The 17182-nt window shown below is 47.2% G+C and overlaps 1 protein-coding gene across 1 annotated transcript in view; it reads right to left on the bottom strand.

The window, feature by feature from the left end:
- Positions 1-2033: 2033 nt before the first annotated feature.
- The window catches only part of LOC102568025 (cytidine and dCMP deaminase domain-containing protein 1), a 31975-nt gene continuing 16826 nt past the window's right edge, over positions 2034-17182 (bottom strand). The window contains exons 7-11 of the mRNA XM_059726198.1: positions 13614-13753; positions 10927-11068; positions 10073-10114; positions 8353-8380; positions 2034-2128 (exon numbers count right to left, since the gene is read on the bottom strand). Coding sequence (XP_059582181.1) covers positions 2034-2128; positions 8353-8380; positions 10073-10114; positions 10927-11068; positions 13614-13753 — 447 coding nt within the window. The remainder of the gene's footprint in view (positions 2129-8352; positions 8381-10072; positions 10115-10926; positions 11069-13613; positions 13754-17182) is intronic.

Genomic DNA, 17182 nt, shown 5'->3' on the forward strand with positions numbered 1-17182 from the left:
ACAGTCTGTAGGAATTTGTTACAATGATAATTGCCAAACTGTCTGGTCCCTCATTAAAGTACTACTGCTGCAGATATAATTTCAATGTTCATTAAAACAAAGCAACACATCCCAAACCAATGACTAGTTGGTGGACCAGATCATTTGAAATGATCTCCATCTTTGTACTTTCCTGATCCTGAGACCGTGCTGAACCTGTTCAGTGTTTTGCTGCAAAGAATGCTGGATGGTCCAACAGCCAAGGGTTGCCTTTGAGCAGTGGTATTCTTGCTTTGTCTCCTTCCCTGGTTACTCTCCCTGTGCCAGCTGAAGGTAGTAAAAGTGGCTATTACAGCCCCTCTACCTTTGGCTGGCTTCCACTGACTTAAGTAGTCTTCAGATCAGGCCTTAAGCAAATATCTTATACTCTGAATAACGTGTGTGACAAAATGCAACAATCTGTTTCCTATGCAGCAAGCAACCTCACTGTTCTCCTTCATATTCCTCTTCAAAACTAATTAACTTAATGCATCCGGCCACATTTCCTCACTTGGATGTTAAACTTCCTTTTCTGTTATATAAACATTATTTAACTAAACTCATAATTTATATATCATGCTTACTCAAATCTAAGATGACCCTGAACTTAAGATGTAATTAGATTTTATACATGGCTAATTTATAAATTGGTTAGAATTTTCCACATATGGAATCAAAGTATTGGAAGATCATCTTTAATTCAATCTCCCCACTGCTGTAGGAGGGAGGGCAGTGGGGGAGGGGGACAGGTGATGTACAGAGGTCAAGCAGCTTTCCCCCTGCTTGTGCCTGCCCCCTACCACCTCTACCCTCCCACCACAGCTCTCCCCTCTCCTCTCTATCTCTGCTCCTCTTACTGTCCTTCCACCCCAGCCTCTGCTCCCCTTTCCCCCAAGCCTCTGCTTCACCCTTCCCATCTTACCCTTGCTCCATGCTGACAGGGTCTATCCCTGTTCAAGCCTGAGGTACTGAGCACAGCTCCAGACCAGCCACTGGAACAGCCATTTGGGGCTGCACTGCTGCTACAAGGCCAGGGTGGAAACATGGTGAGTGCCCTAGACTGAAGCATGTATGAAGCCTGCCAGCACAGAGCAAAGGTAGGGATGGGGAGGAAGAGGAGCAGGTGGGGGAAGAGGGGTTGCATGGAGGGTAGAGGGAAGATAAGAAGAAGAGGCTGCAGGGGTGAGATGGTGGGGTTGAGAAGGGGGTGAGAGGAGTTGGGGGGCAGACAGCATCTGTGGTTATAGCCCTGAACCTAGGTAGGGGTTAGATCCTAAGCCACAGCAGCCACCTGTCCCCACCCTCTCTGCCCCCCGCCCCATTGCCCTCATACTTGATTCTAAGACAAGGGGCTCCCACCCATGTTAAATGGGGGGAAACCTTGTCTTGGAATCAAGTAAATATGGTAAATCACTTACAACAAAATAGCTGATACAATCAGCTTTAGTTTAAAACAATGCTTCCCTCAAAGCTGTATTCTTCTCCCACTGATTGGTGCTGTCATCTTTATTTTGTTATAGGAAGGTCAAAGTTTTGCTGTCGTCATGATGGTCCAGGTAATATGTGAGAAGCAAGGTTTGTTTGGAAATACCTTTAATTGGACTAACTATAACATCACATATTACCAAACAAATCTTGCTTCTCGTTATCTGTACACCCAATAATTCCTTGTCATTTTCTGTATGTTACATATTACTATGGTGGGGAGGAGTGGGTCTTGTGTCCTTGCATGCCTACAGTACCACTGGCAATATAGTGGTGTTCTAAAATAATAAATATTTTCATAACAACAACTTCCTTACCATTACTGCAATGAAAGAGGAGAACAGAGATGGAAATATCTTGGAAGGTTCAGATTAAAACTGAGATATGTACCTTTGGTAGCATGTTGGAAACTTGAATATCATCTGTTTGCACAATACCTGGCTCATTACTGTGGACAATTAAATTTATTCAAACATCTTAATGAAAATAAATTATAGGGAGCAAGAAAAAAGAATAGCTCAGAAAGTTTACTAAATATATTTTCTTTTGCCTTTATCACTCTGTCTTTTGAAATCTTCTCCATGTTTTTCCTCTGAATCCTCCTGTGGTTTACTGGATACAGAAGCTGGAGGACACAGGGAAAAAAAACACATTCTAATCAGGAACAGGGTCTCTGATTTCTTTCAAGAGGTTTATTAATGGATGGGATTCAGACTCATAACCATAACAAGGGAAAATTTATTACTTTTTACTGAATGAAACAGAAGGGTTTTGTAAAAATATTTAATATGCTTACAAATGGTCTTTCTGGTCACAATGCAAAATGAATGTCAAGAGGCCTTCAAAACCATCACATTGCAATAGCTTTATGTGTAGATGTACGCATGTGCATATATGCCTACACATTTGGATTTGAGAAGGAAAGTACAGAGGAAGAATAATGGGTGACTTCAAACAAAAAAAAAAACTTGACAGTCTTCAAGGTGCATGTAACAACCTTGTAACACATCAATCACTGAACATTTGTCCTCAATTTTCTTTTACTATGGCACCTGCAAGATGTTATTTCCATCAAGCAACCAGTAATGTTGGGCAAGCTATCTAGAGGGGGAAAAAGTGCCATAGAAAATGTGCTCTGCCAGCACTTACCAGCAAGGGGAACTAGAGAGCTGGCAAAAAGGGCTGGCAGCCGCCTGTCAAGTCTTCAGCTGTGCTGCTAATGAGAAGTGAATTCTGACCCTTGCATACAGCAAGGGAGACCCCAGTGAAATGGGTGGGGGGAGGAAGGAGAGACTGGAGTGCTGGGGATCAAACTCTCCTGGCACACCTTCTGTAGTGCTTTTGTGTACCTGACTTTCCTCTCTCCACATCTTGTCCCCACCAGCAGCTTTTCAAACATTACCATGTACTTCAAATACAACACCGGTCAGAGGCCTATACCATCTCCACCCTGGTAGCAGCATTCTCAATACACTTAGGGCCCAATCTTAAAAAGAAATGCACACATTTTTTCTAGGTGTTCCTCACATGAGTAAAATTACTTACAAGTATGTTTGTATGATTGGGCACTAAGCCCTATGCTTCTTGTAACACAGGGATATTGTCTTATATTTATAACAATAAGATGATAATGAATGGCAGGTGTACTACAGATATATGTAATATCCTAAAATTCATTAGAGGTATTTGCAATTTTGGTTGAATTTTTAGAAGAAGCACTTATCCGATCTTCAGCTGTGACAACCATAGACCAGAAGTTCCCAAACTCTGACAGATTGCATACCACCAATTGAAAATGATACAACATGAAGTACCACTGGCAATTTTTTCAGTTCAACCTTAAGTACCACAAGCAAATTATTGAACTATAAAGTAATTATAATAAATCTGTTAATGCGTATCACTGACAGGTTGTCTGTGTACCACTGGCGATATGCGTACCACAGATTGGGAACCGCTGTTATAGACTGATTCTCTAACTTATTAGGAGCTGATCACTCTGGCATCCTCTTACCAACACTGTTTGCTTTCCTCCGATATCTCTTCTTGCCTTAATCACCCTATTTCCGGGGCAGGCAAAATATGGCCCATTGGCTGGATCAGGCCTGCCAGGCCATTCTATCTGGCCCACAGGGCCCCTAAAAAATTTAAGAAATTTAATATTTATCTGTCCCTGGCAGCCTGTCAAAGATGACAGGAGCCAGGGGCAGTAGAACTCAGGAAGAGCTACCGGCAGGACCAAGCAGCAGCAGAAGCAAGGCCTGCCCCAGCCCCAGTCGGAAGCCCATGCCTGGCAGAGGATTCTGGCCTGGGACTATAAGGCTGTTCCTGCCTCCCTCCACTGGAGGGAAATTCAGATGGGGGGCGGGGCGGGAAGCAGGGGAGGACTGAGGGCGATTGCCTCAATCCTTAGGGTTGGGCCGAGCCAGCTGCTGCGGCCCTGGTGCTACAGCCAGCAACCACATAGTGCCAGAGCAGCTGGCGGGGGTGGGCAGTGAGCAGGCATGCGGAGTGCAGAGACAGCTGGGTGAGAGTGCAGGGCCCACACCAGTGCACCAGGGCCAGGGCCAGCGGGGGCCCAGAGCTGGGGGCAGGAGCATGAGGCCCAGGCCGGCAGGGGCTCTGGAGCTAGGCTGGCTCCCCCTCTCCCTACTGGTGCAGCCTGACCTGGCTCCATAGAACCCCTGCTGGCCTAAGCCCCACACTCCAGCTGCCCTGCTCTGGGCCCTTTTGGCTCTGGCCCTGGGACACTGGCACAGCCCTGTGCTCCCGCCCAACTGTTGCTGCACTCTGCATGCCCCCCCGCCCCCCACCTGCCACAGCCATTTGCCCACTGCTGCCACCACTCCCCTCCACCCCTCTGCTGCTCACTCCAGCACCATGTGGTTCCTGGCTGCAGCGCTGAGCTGCAGGATGCAGCAGGAGCTGGCCTGTCCCCTGCAATTCCTGGCTAGTTCCTTGCAGTGCTACACTGGGCTGGGCCAGATCCTGCTGTGGTCTCAGCGGTGCAGCTGGGACATGGTGCCAGAGTAGCTAGCAGGGGAAGGGATGGGGAAGCAGCAGATGGACAGCAGTGGCAGATGGAGGAGGAGGTGGCTGCGAGCGGGAACATGGGGCCTGTGCAGGTGTCCCAGGGCCAGGAGCAGCAGGAGCATGGAGCCCAGGCTTGCAGGAGCACCAGCAGGGGCTCTGCCCACCATGGGGAGACTGTGGGCAAACCTTCCTCCTCCACACACAGCACCACCCTCCCCCACACACTCACAGCCCCCCACAAACCCCATACCCATTCACAACCCACACCACACCCACATCCTCCTTCACCCCACACCCACCCACCCACACCCACACACCTATCCGCCTCCCCACAAACCTCACACACACCCAAACCCTTTCCCACACACCCACAGCCCCCCACAAACATATACCCATCCCCCATACCCCGCACAATACACAAGAGTAAGGTTTCATCTTAAGCTGTTGCGCAATCACTTCTATGTACACAACACAAATGCATGTATATCAGGACAAAATTTTTTAAAAATCAAATTAAAGAATGTTGTAGTACATGTTTGATTTTTAGAATATAATTTGATATTTTTCTGGTTCCGAGACCTCCTGAAAGGAGTACTTGCGGGGCAAGGGGGAAGGGAATGGACTTCTGGTGGCAAAGGTCAGGAGTTAGAGGGTGGAACTTCTGGTCCCAAGATGGTGACCAGGGGGTAAAGCACCTGTCAAGAGGCAGGGCTGCCTTTGTGGTGCTCCACGGCTTGCCAAAACTCGCCCAAAATAATTGCCCACCCCTGCCTTATTCTTTTCTGTCTTCCAAACTCTCTCACTTCTGCTTTCACTTGTCCCTTCAACCTCTCAGTCCGATAAACTTGCCCCCTCCCCTCACCAGTGCAAACACACTTTAGTTTTATCTAACTTGCAGTAGTGCACCATTTACCTTTTCTATCCCTCATACCATTATCCAACCTCTCCTTTTCATCTTCAGACTCTGTAATGCTGGGTCACAGGTGGCCAGGTCTGGGGCCACTTGGGCATCAATGTAACAACCAGAGTCAGGAGGAGTAAACAGAATCAAGGGAAAAGCCAAGTTAGGAAGCTAGGTCAATCCAAGAGCAGGATCTAGGAACAACTCAAGTCAGGAAGCCAGGAGATTAGGTAGAGCAGTGGTCACCATCTGGTGGATCCCAATTGACTAGTCGATCATGGAGCCTCTGACAGTCCATCTCAGTCTGGGGCAACTGATCGACTGTCAGAGGCTCCATGATTGGGAGTGGCAGGATGCATGTGAAGAGTGGCCAAGACGTATTCTAGGAGTGGCGGGACAGCAGCAGGAGGCAAGTGGCTGGGCTGAGCTGCACCCCCTGCCACCAGGGTTGGGCCAGGTGAGTGGGGAGATCCTCCTCCATCCTCTGCCACCCTGCAGTGCATGAGGGAGTGAGGCATGGGCAGGGGTCAGTGGGGCCCCAGCCAGGCCAGGGGAGGGTTGGAGCCCAGGCATCTCATCCAGGGGTATGGGGGGGCCTCCCACACTGCATGCACCCCAGTGGAGGCTGGGGGTCATGTGCCCCCCCAATCTGTGCATGGGGCAGAAGCGGCTGCCACTGCATGCTGGGCTTTGCGCCCTGATGCCTATGCACAGATCAGGGGAACACATGCCCCCTGGGCCTCCGCTGGGGTGTGTACAGCAGCAGAAGCCCCCCATTGCACTTGGACGAGCTGCCTACTCTCTGACCCTTCCCTAGCCTGGCCCGGCCGGGGCCTCACTCACCCGGTGACAGGGGACATGGGGGCATAGATAATGGAAAGGGGGGGGACAATGGGGCTTAGCCCCCCCCCACACACGCACATGGGGCAGTGGTAGGACCCCAAGACAGCCCAGCCATGGGCTTCCAGCGACTACAGTAGGGGTGGGGGGCTAGGGCAAATTTTTGGGTGCCTGCAGCCCCCCCTCCCCATAGCCCTGCTCCCAGCACTGCTGCCACCCAGCCCAAGAGTTGTGCAGCCAGAGAGGTGCACTGGGAAGAGCCTGGCACCACCACGGCCCCAGCCCTCCCTGCCCCACCCTGCCCCACATGCAGATGCAGGGGCACGTGCCCCCCCCACCCCCTCCTGGGCTGCGTGCCCCTCCCCGTACACCCTGAACAAGCCACTCATGGCTCCATCCTGCACCCACCCCAGGCCTCCGCTTGTCCCACCACCCAGCCCAGCCAGGCCTACTCCCCCCAGCCCCTGCTCCTGCCTGTGCCCCACTCTCTCCCTCACCGCTGGTGCTTTGATTTTCCCTCCCCCCACCCCTTCCCTCACAGATTTACCTGCCAGGGGGGTGTGCCCCCAAATAATTTTTTCTCCCTCTGCCTTGATCTGCCCCCTGCCTGCCCTTCCCTCCCCACAGACTGACCAGTGGGGTGGGAGGGGGTAGATCTTGGATTGCTTTTTAATTCAAAAAGTGATCTCCTACCCAAAAAGGTTGGAGATCACTGAGGTAAAGAGTGGGGTCAGATAGCAAGCCAGGCAATGAAGCAGAGAGAGGAGTCAGAACAAGCCAGAGGAAATAGCAAAACAGGCTGGGATCAGGTTGAGCCCTGCTGCACAGACACTTCCTGTTCCTGATTATATTTGGGATGTGACCCCAACCAACCACTTGGAGGGTAGAGGGCTAAGCTATGATGGATGCCTCAAGGCAGCCTTGTCCAGCATGGGTAATCAGCTATAGGGTGGCAGACCAAGATGAGCAGCTGGGAAGAGGCCCCAGGTTTGAGGCTGCAGCCTGAGTCTCCATAAATGTATTATCTACAACCTCTATCTGTATTGTCTTTCTTCCAATTCAAGTCTTGATTCTTCTCATACCTGTTTACACCCTCCCTAAAGGTGAAGGTACATAGTCTTCTAAGTTGCATATGATTTTGAAAAATGTGGCCACATGGTACACATATTTTTGCTTAATTCAAAGGAACTTGGATTATTAAAAGTATCCTACCTAAAAGAGATCTTGTGTACTCTTAGAAAGGTATGTAGCACTCTATTCAACCTTTACATTATTTAATTTTGTTGGTGTTTTAATTTGAATACACTTAATTTTAGTTTAGACAGTTATGAAATTCTAGGTTATTATTTTATGAACAGGGGCCTGATTCACATGCTGAATATGAATGTCACTGACTTTACTTAGAGATACATCAGCATAAAACCAGTATGATAGTGTGAAAGCTCAAGTGTCTCCAAGCTGCTTTCAGACTGAAGAAAACACAGATTCAGGATTCAGATAAGTCTATTTAAGGCCACAGGAAATCACATATGACTCACAAAAAAGGCATGGAAACGAGAAGCCTTTGTCCAAAGAATGTTGCCAGATACTGACTAGTCATTTAAGCTACAAAGAAAAATTAAACCCAAAAGGGTGACCAAAGGAAACTTGTTTAGCAGATGTATTAATCCTGTTGCCCATACAAACAGCTAAGCTAAGTCCTATCATTATACCCAGGCCACAGGGCCACTCAGAGGTCTAGAAAGCAGGACTCTTTTATGCTTCTGCTTTTTGTTCATTCCAAATCATTGATTCAGCAAGCAGATTTGGGAAGCAGTTATTTGCATGATCTGGTCCCAAACCAAATTGGAGGTAGTATAATCATGTCAAGGAATACCAGTGTTAAGACAAACCTAACTGTAGTGGAAATATTCATAATGGGGAGTTATCGTGTTGGCTACGTAGAATAAAACAGTCCTTTAATATTTTATAATATGCTAGAAATCATTTTAAACAGTTAAGTAACAGTACAGTGATCCAAAACTTGGCAACACAAATACAAAATAAAGTGCATCATCTGTATTTAACCATCTTACCTTCACTTTCCATATGTAGGGGTTCCCACTGTTAGGAAAGAAAAAAATGTTGATTCAAAACTCAGTTAGTGTGTATGTGCACACATGCAAATTCTTTAACAATTTCTTCTGCCCAGACCTGCCATTATTCCTCATCATTATAAGAGGATCCCATTCTAGGAGTGGCCATTATGCCCCTGAAGACCCCTCAGCCCTTGTCAACCTGACAGTCATTGGGGAATCTTCCCTTGTCCTTTCCTGCCATGCCTTGATAAAATGATACTTTCAGAAAAGGGAGACTGCCCCAGGACTTCCCTATAGTCATATCTCCTCATAAGCTGCTCATCTCCTTAAGGGCTAATTACGTGGTCTCCATCCTCCCAAGTACCTATGCCCAGGTCTCACAGATGTCACACATCCTGATCAGATTCTAACCACCATTAAGAGCTTCTAGCTCTGTTCACCCTTACAACAACACTCCAACAACACTCCAACTCGCCCCCAAGCCCATCAGAGTTCACAAGATGATGAGCAGACATCTCCAGAACTCATGAATATGTAACTATGCAAGCAGATACACAGGGTGTGTACAGAAGTTACATTTTTCCCAGATTGAGGCCCCTGAAAGCATTCTGTAGCTATAACACAACAAACATTCATGACTGCAGAGCACTTTTAAGAAGGCCAATTGTGCCAAATTTAACTCTTCTGATGCAGTATCAGAAAGGAGCACTCTAGGGCCCTTCCCTTTTAGCTCCCTTCCCCTCCTACCCCCAGCATGAGGGTCTTGAGAGTGACAGCTGTGGTGGCCATGACTGGAGCTATGGGGGAGGGGTATGAAGCTCCCCGCACCTCACAGCCCAGTCCAGCTACCCCTGCTGGGGTCTTTGGGAGAGCCAGGCCAGGTCTACATGGTAGGTGGGGCTCCCTCCTCCCCCAACCCACAGGAAAGCATCTTGACAGTGGAAACCGTGGCTGTTACACTCGGAGTTGGGTCGGGGGCGGGGGAAACACAGCCTCCCACCTTGTGGGCCTGTCTCAGCTACCCCTGCTGGGGTCTTGTGGGGAGTTGGGCCAGACTCATGAGGCAGATGGGCTCCATTTCCCTCCACCCCCACCCAGCTCTGGGCGTGGCAGCCACCACTTTCAAGATGCTTGCGGGGGGGGGGGGGGGGGGCAGGGGAAAGGAAGACCCCTCTGCCAGTCAGGCCTAGCCTGGCTCCTCCCCAAGTCCCCAAAGGGGGTAGTTGAGGGAACTGTGCAGCAGGGAGTCTCTGTCCGTCCGTGCGTCCGTCCTCCCCCCCCCCCCCCAGCTGATGCAGATAGTTGTCAGCTGGCAAAGGGCAAGGCTGGGGAAAGGTGTGGTCTGCCAGCCTCCTGGGAGGCTGCTGGAGCACTCACACCTGCTGGCTTGGGCCAGTGCAGGCAGGATCTGAGCCCCCCACCCACCCAACAGGTGAATGTTTGAGCACTCCCCACAACCAACAGGTGAACGTCTGTTAGGTTCGATGGCACTCTAACGCATGGCACTTTGTGTAAAGCGCCATAGTTAGAATGCCTGTCAGGGAAGCATTCATAAACATTCCTGCCAAAGAAAATTTACTTGTATAAATATTAACAGAAAGCAAATTTAAAGTGGTCTTGAACAGCTTCAGAATAGATATTCTGTTTTACTAAAATCAATGTTCATAACTACTTTTTGCAATATTTTCCTGATTTGGCCTTCAGCAAGGTAACTTACCTGATTATATGTGAATTTCTTCTTTAAAGACTCTAGGATGCTCTGAAAAAGGGGGAAACACCCAAATAAGTGAAGGTTAGGCATGCTATTTATTAGTTAAAGCAAGGATCTAAACATCAAAGTAACATTATTTGTACCTGCATATGATTTTATCTCAACACAACTAGTTGTGAAAAGGGAAGTGAGCTGAAAAATCAAAGCACTCTGCTTTTACAGCACACACTGTGTTTACAGTGCACTCTGCATTTACTTAACCATTTACTTTTCAACCTTTCTCCAGACAAGAAGCAACACCTGCAGTCACACATTTCCTTGTGCTTCCCCTTAAAAGCAGTGGTGCCTGTCAGTGAGCACATCCTTGAGATGCTCAGGCTCCTGAAGACTACACCATTCCTATTACAGAGAGAAGCAGATGGAAGCACTTGTAGCTAACTAGCTAGTGCCAAGAGTAGTACCTAAGGTCATATTAAAAATACTCTGAGGATGAGTGAAGCAGTGTGTTCTTTATGAAGGACAGGAGTGAGGAATCCTCATAATGAGAAAAGGGATTAAAAGCAGGCTTGTGAGATAAAGCAAAAAGATAGACTTCCTTATGTTGAAGGAAAGGGAAAACTAAGATCACAGTGTAGAAAAGACACCTTATTATGTGATACGGGGATGGAAGGAAGACAGATTATGTCAGAATTTTGTGGGATAGGAGTGATGATCAGGGTGTGACTCTCAACCAATTTTATACATCTTACATATATTTATAGGAGAAACTATGTCCATCTATATATATATATATACAAAGCACTGGCCACCAAATAAATGTGCAAATACATAACTACGTTAATTGTATTAGGTGAACATACTTCTTGGTTTGATGTTGGCTTTGATGATTCATGTACAGAAACAATATTCTTTATGCCGACACACTCGATGTAGTTTTGACATTCAAGGCATGGAGGTTTGCTGCAGTAAAGAACATCATTCTCTTCTATTTTTTTTTTAGTTCTGAAAAAAAAATGTAGTCACATAATTTACTTCCCAGCCTTCAAATGACGCTTTCACTGAAGAACCTTCTTTCTCAGCAGGCTGTACTTCTCCATCTTATATCTCTCATCTCATTTTGCTTTTAAGTAGCTCATCCTTATGAATAAAGATGGAATAAACTGTTGCATTTATTATTTATAACTGTTTGTAACTATTGATTAACAAACTGTGTCTGTTTTGTCAGGGGTGTACGTCAGGATCTGGGGAAACACCTGTTCACCAGGACGCCCCAAGGAATGACAAGGTCAAATGGTCACAAACTCCTCCAAGACCATTTTAGGCTGGACATAAGGAAAAATTTCTTTACTGTCTGAGCCCCCAAGGCCTGGAATAGACTCCCTCCACGGGTGGTGCAAGCATCTACTCTGGACTCTTTTAAGAAACATTTGGTTGCTTATCTTGCTGGGATCCTTTGACCCTAGCTGACTTCCTGCCCCCGGGGCAGGGGGCTAGACATGATGATCTTCCAGAGTCCCTTCCAGCCCTAATGTCTATGAAATCTATGAAACTGGTTTAGCTTCTTGAAGTGCTTAAGCTTTTCTGTGCAGGCCTTTCACCAGGCAGTACATTAAGAGCTATTGGAGGCCAAAATATTACCATGTCTCAGAACTCTCAGTGTAAATCAAAAAGCAACTCCACTGGGCCTATATCTAGTGGAATGGGAATCAACAAATCTGAAATTTAGTCCTTCCCCTCTTTATTTGTACTGAGTAAGTTATAGTACCTCCAAGTATATCAGTTTCTGCAACTGTGGGATGAGAATAATAATATTTTCCTTCTTCACAAGGATGCTATAGATTAACGTATTTAATGTTCAAAAAGTATTTTGAATAGGCAACTCTTTTGTTTGGTAAATACAATTCATTCTTGTATCAGATGTAAACCAAGTTAAAATAAATCAGGCTCCTACTACAGAGAAGCAATTATTTGTTATTTTTTGCATATTTTAAAGGAATGTGGAAATTAAACAACTGAATATTTTCAGTTTGGCCAGAGAATGCTATGGGGTTAGAGAAGTTTGCTGGATTCAGGGGAGCCAACTGGAAGTGTCTGTTTTATAAAACAGGAAAGCTCCATAATTCTAGCATATTTGAGCCTCCTCAGCCAACCTTAAACTGTATTCAAATGATCAAATGATCTGGGAGAATTCTCCCAAGTTTGTTCTCACAATAGAGAAACTTACCTGGAATGCCCTGTACAGACAGTCAAGCAGAGCAGCGGGGAGCCTGTGGTGCTGACACTGGCTTGTCAGTCTGTTGCAGTCTGGGCAGGGGGTGCAGGGTCTGATGAATTAGTAAAAAGGGAATGGGGGGTCTGTGCCTACCCTGTGCATGGAGTCCTCCAGCCCTGAATTTCCTGCCCCATGCCAGCTCAACTGCAGACAGGCAGGGAACTGTGCTTCCGAGCACCAAGTACTGCACTCTGGGCAAGGCAGCAGCATCAGCTGCATCCAGAAGCAGGGTGGTGGTCAGTCAGTTCTTCTCTGGCCTGAGTGGAGTCCAGGCTGTTCAGTTCCACAATGGGTTGGCTATGGTTGGGGAAAAAAAAGGAGCAGAAATGCTGGGAGCAGAACACACCCCTGAAGTGCTTCAGAGCTGGGCTTTTCCAACCTGAAGCATTCAGAGGGCATGTTCTGCTTCCTGCTTGGCTGGAATTGACACACTGTCTTCCTGGACATATGGGCTGGAGAAGACAGGAAGCAAAGCTCGCTGGGATTCTGGATGACTGCTCTGTGGCTTCTCTTGGACCAGTGCCTGCCATTTCAGTTGGTTTGCTACCAAGTTCTTTTTCTCCCACAGTAGCCACTTTTGCCCTGGGAAAAAAAGCATGAGTCTCTATATACTCATGGGGCATTTATAGAGGTTCTCTGGAAGTGGTGGAGGGGGGGTCTCCGAGAACTGCTTTAATTAAAGCGCCTGAAGCGTCACATGTATCACTGTCCCCACACTGAAAAATGGTGGCAAGGGCACTTTAGCTAGATCTCATTGAATGAGCTTTAGTTAAAGCACCCCCACTGCCATTTTTCAGCATGGGGACACTGGTACACCTGACACTGGAGTCTGCTGGAGCATGGTAATTACCGCACTCCAGCAAACTCGATTAATCAAGTAATTACAGCATGTCGGAGCAGCCTGACTGCACATGTATTGGCACCCATGGTTTCTCTTAAGAGAGAAGCAACACTATAAGGAGAAACTGAACATCTGTATGCAGCAATAATCTGCTCATAGCACAGCCATCTGCCTATTGCTAAGGCAATGTCAGATACTTTAACATACTGACAGTGTATTCCTGTGCTCAGTAGTATATATTAATAAAGTTCTGTGGATAAGAAATATTACATGGAGACCAGGTAAGCTGTCAAAGGTGTTTGATTACAGAAATTTATATTATGGTTTCACAGTTAGTCACATGAGTACTACCAGTGCAGTGGCCAACATTTCCATTAAAAACTTATGTAAAACTGCTATATAAGTATAATATATATAGTAATATATATAGTAACCTGAATAGGAGAGCATTTACTTCAGCATGGACAAGGAATGGCTTTTTTGCAGTTCCTTGCTTATTTTTGTTGATTCTCCCCCGACGAGGCAGGTTTCCGAATTTTGCACCAATAGGGTATCCATTATAACCTACACCAAACTACAAAAAAAAAAAAATCAGAATCTAACGCATGCCTTTAAAATAATAATAATGGCTAAGAAAATATTAGACAAATATTATTATAGTTTAAATAAAGAAATTACAATTGCATGAGAATTAGAAGTGAAATCCAAAATGTGGGGGCAGGAAGATGCTGGGAATGTTTAGCTCTAACTACACAAAAAGAAAGCACATTGTTTTAAATGAACTAAAAATGATGCTTTAGAACAGTGATGCTCAACCTTTTTTCCTGGTGGGTTGGATGGCCAGTGCCTTGTCCAACTGTCACCAGAGTGTGGTTCTGATCCAGTGCCCAGGGCCACTGTGATGGGCACCATCTAGTGGGCACATAGAAGGGGCGAGGGGCAGTGGAGCCTGAGCCTAGCCCTGCAGGAGGGATGGGGTCTTCATCTGGTCCCACAGGGGAAGGAGGTCAGAGGGATGTGACCCAGCAAGGGAGTTGAAGGGGACATTGCTCAGTTCTGCAGGAAGGAGGAAGAGTGACCCAGCCTAACCCAGCCCTGTCAGGAAAAGGGGGCATAGCCCAGCCTCATGTTGTGGGGGGAATGAGGCATGGCCAATACCCCTCAGGGAAAAAGGGGGTGTAGCCCAGCCCCAATCTGGCCTGTGGGGGAAAAGGAGGTATTGCCCAACTTCATGGGGAGGCGGGGAGGGGAAGGGGTACAGCCTGGCTCTGACTAGGCACAGGGAGCTTGGAGCTTGGGAATTTGACAGGGAGGGGGTGGCTATATTAATGGCCACTGCTCCCCCGCTGCCAAATTTCTGAACCCATGGGGAGCCCACCAAGCTAGATTCAATGGCTCCATGGGCTGCATTTAGCCCTCAGGTCAGAGGTTGAACACCCTTGCTCTAGAAAATGTGGGCCTGTCGCAGAGCACGGAGGTACCCTGCTCCTAAAGAGGAGAAACTGCTAGAGAAAGAGCCCTAGCAGTGGATAAGGAGCCCAGCTGGTGGTTGCCAGGGCAACTGGAGTCAGCATATGACCCACACCTGCCAGCAGTCATCTGGCTGTAAGGTGTTACGCCTCAGCTCTGTATTCTTGGGCAACCCTGGCACAGGATGCAGTCTGTCTGACTCACAAAGGACTCACCCCGCCCCCCCCCCCTACCTAAACGAAACTGATTAAGATACAGTGAAAGACACGCCTAAGACCCTCCAGATAAGGGTGACAAGAGTGAACCAACTGCCCTAGGTCTCATTTGTATTCAAGATGGAACCAGATGACCATTCATTTACATGAGAGATGGAGAACAGAAAGCCTGAAGCAGAGACTGCAGTGAATTCTGGGACCAGAGAAGCAGGGGAGCACTGCATGATGGGGAATCTGTGCTTCCAATGTTAATCAACCCATGTTCACACACACCCAGCTCAGCATTTATCAGACCAGTTCTAATCTGGATTTGCTAAGGACTCCCCCCCAGACACACACACACACACCTCTAAGTTTAATAGGCATCTCGGGCCGTACATTCCCCGGTCCCACTATGGGAGGCCTATTTAAACTTGATTGACTAAAACTCGGTTGCCGGGTTAGGGAATGCTGAGGCAAGAGACTGAGTCAGAGGGGGTATGGGCAACATTTGAACAATGGTTAAGGGTTCATCACAGCATCCAGCCTGCTGGAGCCCTAATTACAGGTGTTGTCATACTTTTCCTGAGACGACTGGTGGGAGTCCTCTCCACAAAAGGTTATGAGCACCCCAATAATTGCTTTAAGTCTGTTAAAAGACTATAGTAAAATCTGGAAAAGTCATGCTAAGCTGAGGCTTGTGCACAAAAAGTAAAAATCCAAAATCCTGATGCTGCAAGCTATCTATTGTTCCTGAAGAAACCATGAGATATCCCATCAGTATAATCTCAAGCTGGCTCCCAAGTATTTGGTTACTCCCTAATCTTAAGTGTTTCCTGATTATCAATCAGTTTCCTGAGATGATCCAAACCAGATAACCCCTTGTCAATAGAAAAGACAATGATTTACACTACTGAGGGTGCTTCGAAGCAGCTGAACTGAGGGTATAAAAATCTGTAAGTGTGTGTGCTGCAAGAAGAAGAAGGAGGAGGAAAGGAGAAGGAGAGGAAAAGGAAAGAAGAAGAAAACTCCTGTGCTGACAACATCCCCTGTCGTTCTTGGGACGCTGGAAGAACAGATCATCTCTCTCTTCACGGATTGTGCTACGGACTGCCTGTCAGCTTTGCAGCCTGAGTACCTTGGACTAGGTGAGATCCCAGCGCTCGCTTTCTCTCTCTCTCTCCTCTCTAGGCATAAACTTCTGAACCTGAACTGTATCAGGTAAGCTTGAGCTAAATTTCCCCAAATACTTAGTGAAACCAGGGTAGTATTGTCATTGTTTGTGTTTGTTTTTCTTTTGCATGTCTATTACTACTAGTACTATTATATATTTCATATGCTTAGCAATAAATAACTTTTATAGTCAAACTGGTAGTAATTGGGTATATTTTTCCTTCTCTGCTTCTCTTTCCTCCCGTGCTCTGCAGCAACGCTTCTTTTACCTAAGCTAAAGATCCCTGTGAAGCCCAAAAATATTGTGGGGTCTGCTCATCAAGAGGCCAAAGATTGGGACGTGCTGAATTTGAAACACATAAGGGGATCAGCTTGTACAGGCTGATTGACCCAGTTTGACTCAGACGTGCCCTTATGAACTGAATGCTGGCCCATGAGGGTGTCAGCTGGACACCCAGCCGGATTCAGAGGGATTCTGTTTACCTGTGTGCTTGTGTCTGATTGCAGAGTATTGTTGCTCTTATGAACTGATTCTTGGCATATGAGGGTGTCAGCCTGTCCATGCTGATCAGCCCGGCCAGGTCAGGCGTGTCACGTTAATTTGTGTGTGTTTGTGTGTATGACTGATTTGGTGACTGGAGGAACCCAGTCCCATTGAGATTGAGTCCTGCAAAATAGCTCCACTGGGGGTGAGGGCTTGCAGAAGGGAGAAATACAGCTCCGTATAGTAACACAAGCAGCACATTGACAGAATCACCAAGACCCTAGAAACTATCCCTAATAAATGAGCACACCCCAAAGTAATGGGCAAATTTGGTAACAAAGGGGCAGGGCCTGGCTCTTATAAAGCCCAGGAGCTGAGGCCAGGGTAGTTCCCTGCCAGCAGCCAGAGAGGCAGGAGCTCCCAAGGCAAAGATGTGAGAAGAAGCCTGACTGCAGGTACAGCTTAAGCTGAGTAACTGGATGGCAGCTCTGCGATGTTTGAGCAATGTTGTTATAGCCAGGCGGCTTATGTTGAAGTTGTAGCCAAAAGGCTTGAGTTTGTGTTGCTATTTATTACACCGGTGGTTTGGGTGAGGCTATAAGGGGATGGAGGAGGCCTCACAGGGGACCCACAGCAGTGTGGGGACCCCAGCGCCAGTAAGGGCGCTGCGTACGGGGTGCAC

The sequence above is a fragment of the Alligator mississippiensis genome, chromosome 4 (genome assembly GCF_030867095.1).
Source record: "Alligator mississippiensis isolate rAllMis1 chromosome 4, rAllMis1, whole genome shotgun sequence".
NCBI classification, from domain to species: Eukaryota; Metazoa; Chordata; order Crocodylia; family Alligatoridae; genus Alligator; species Alligator mississippiensis.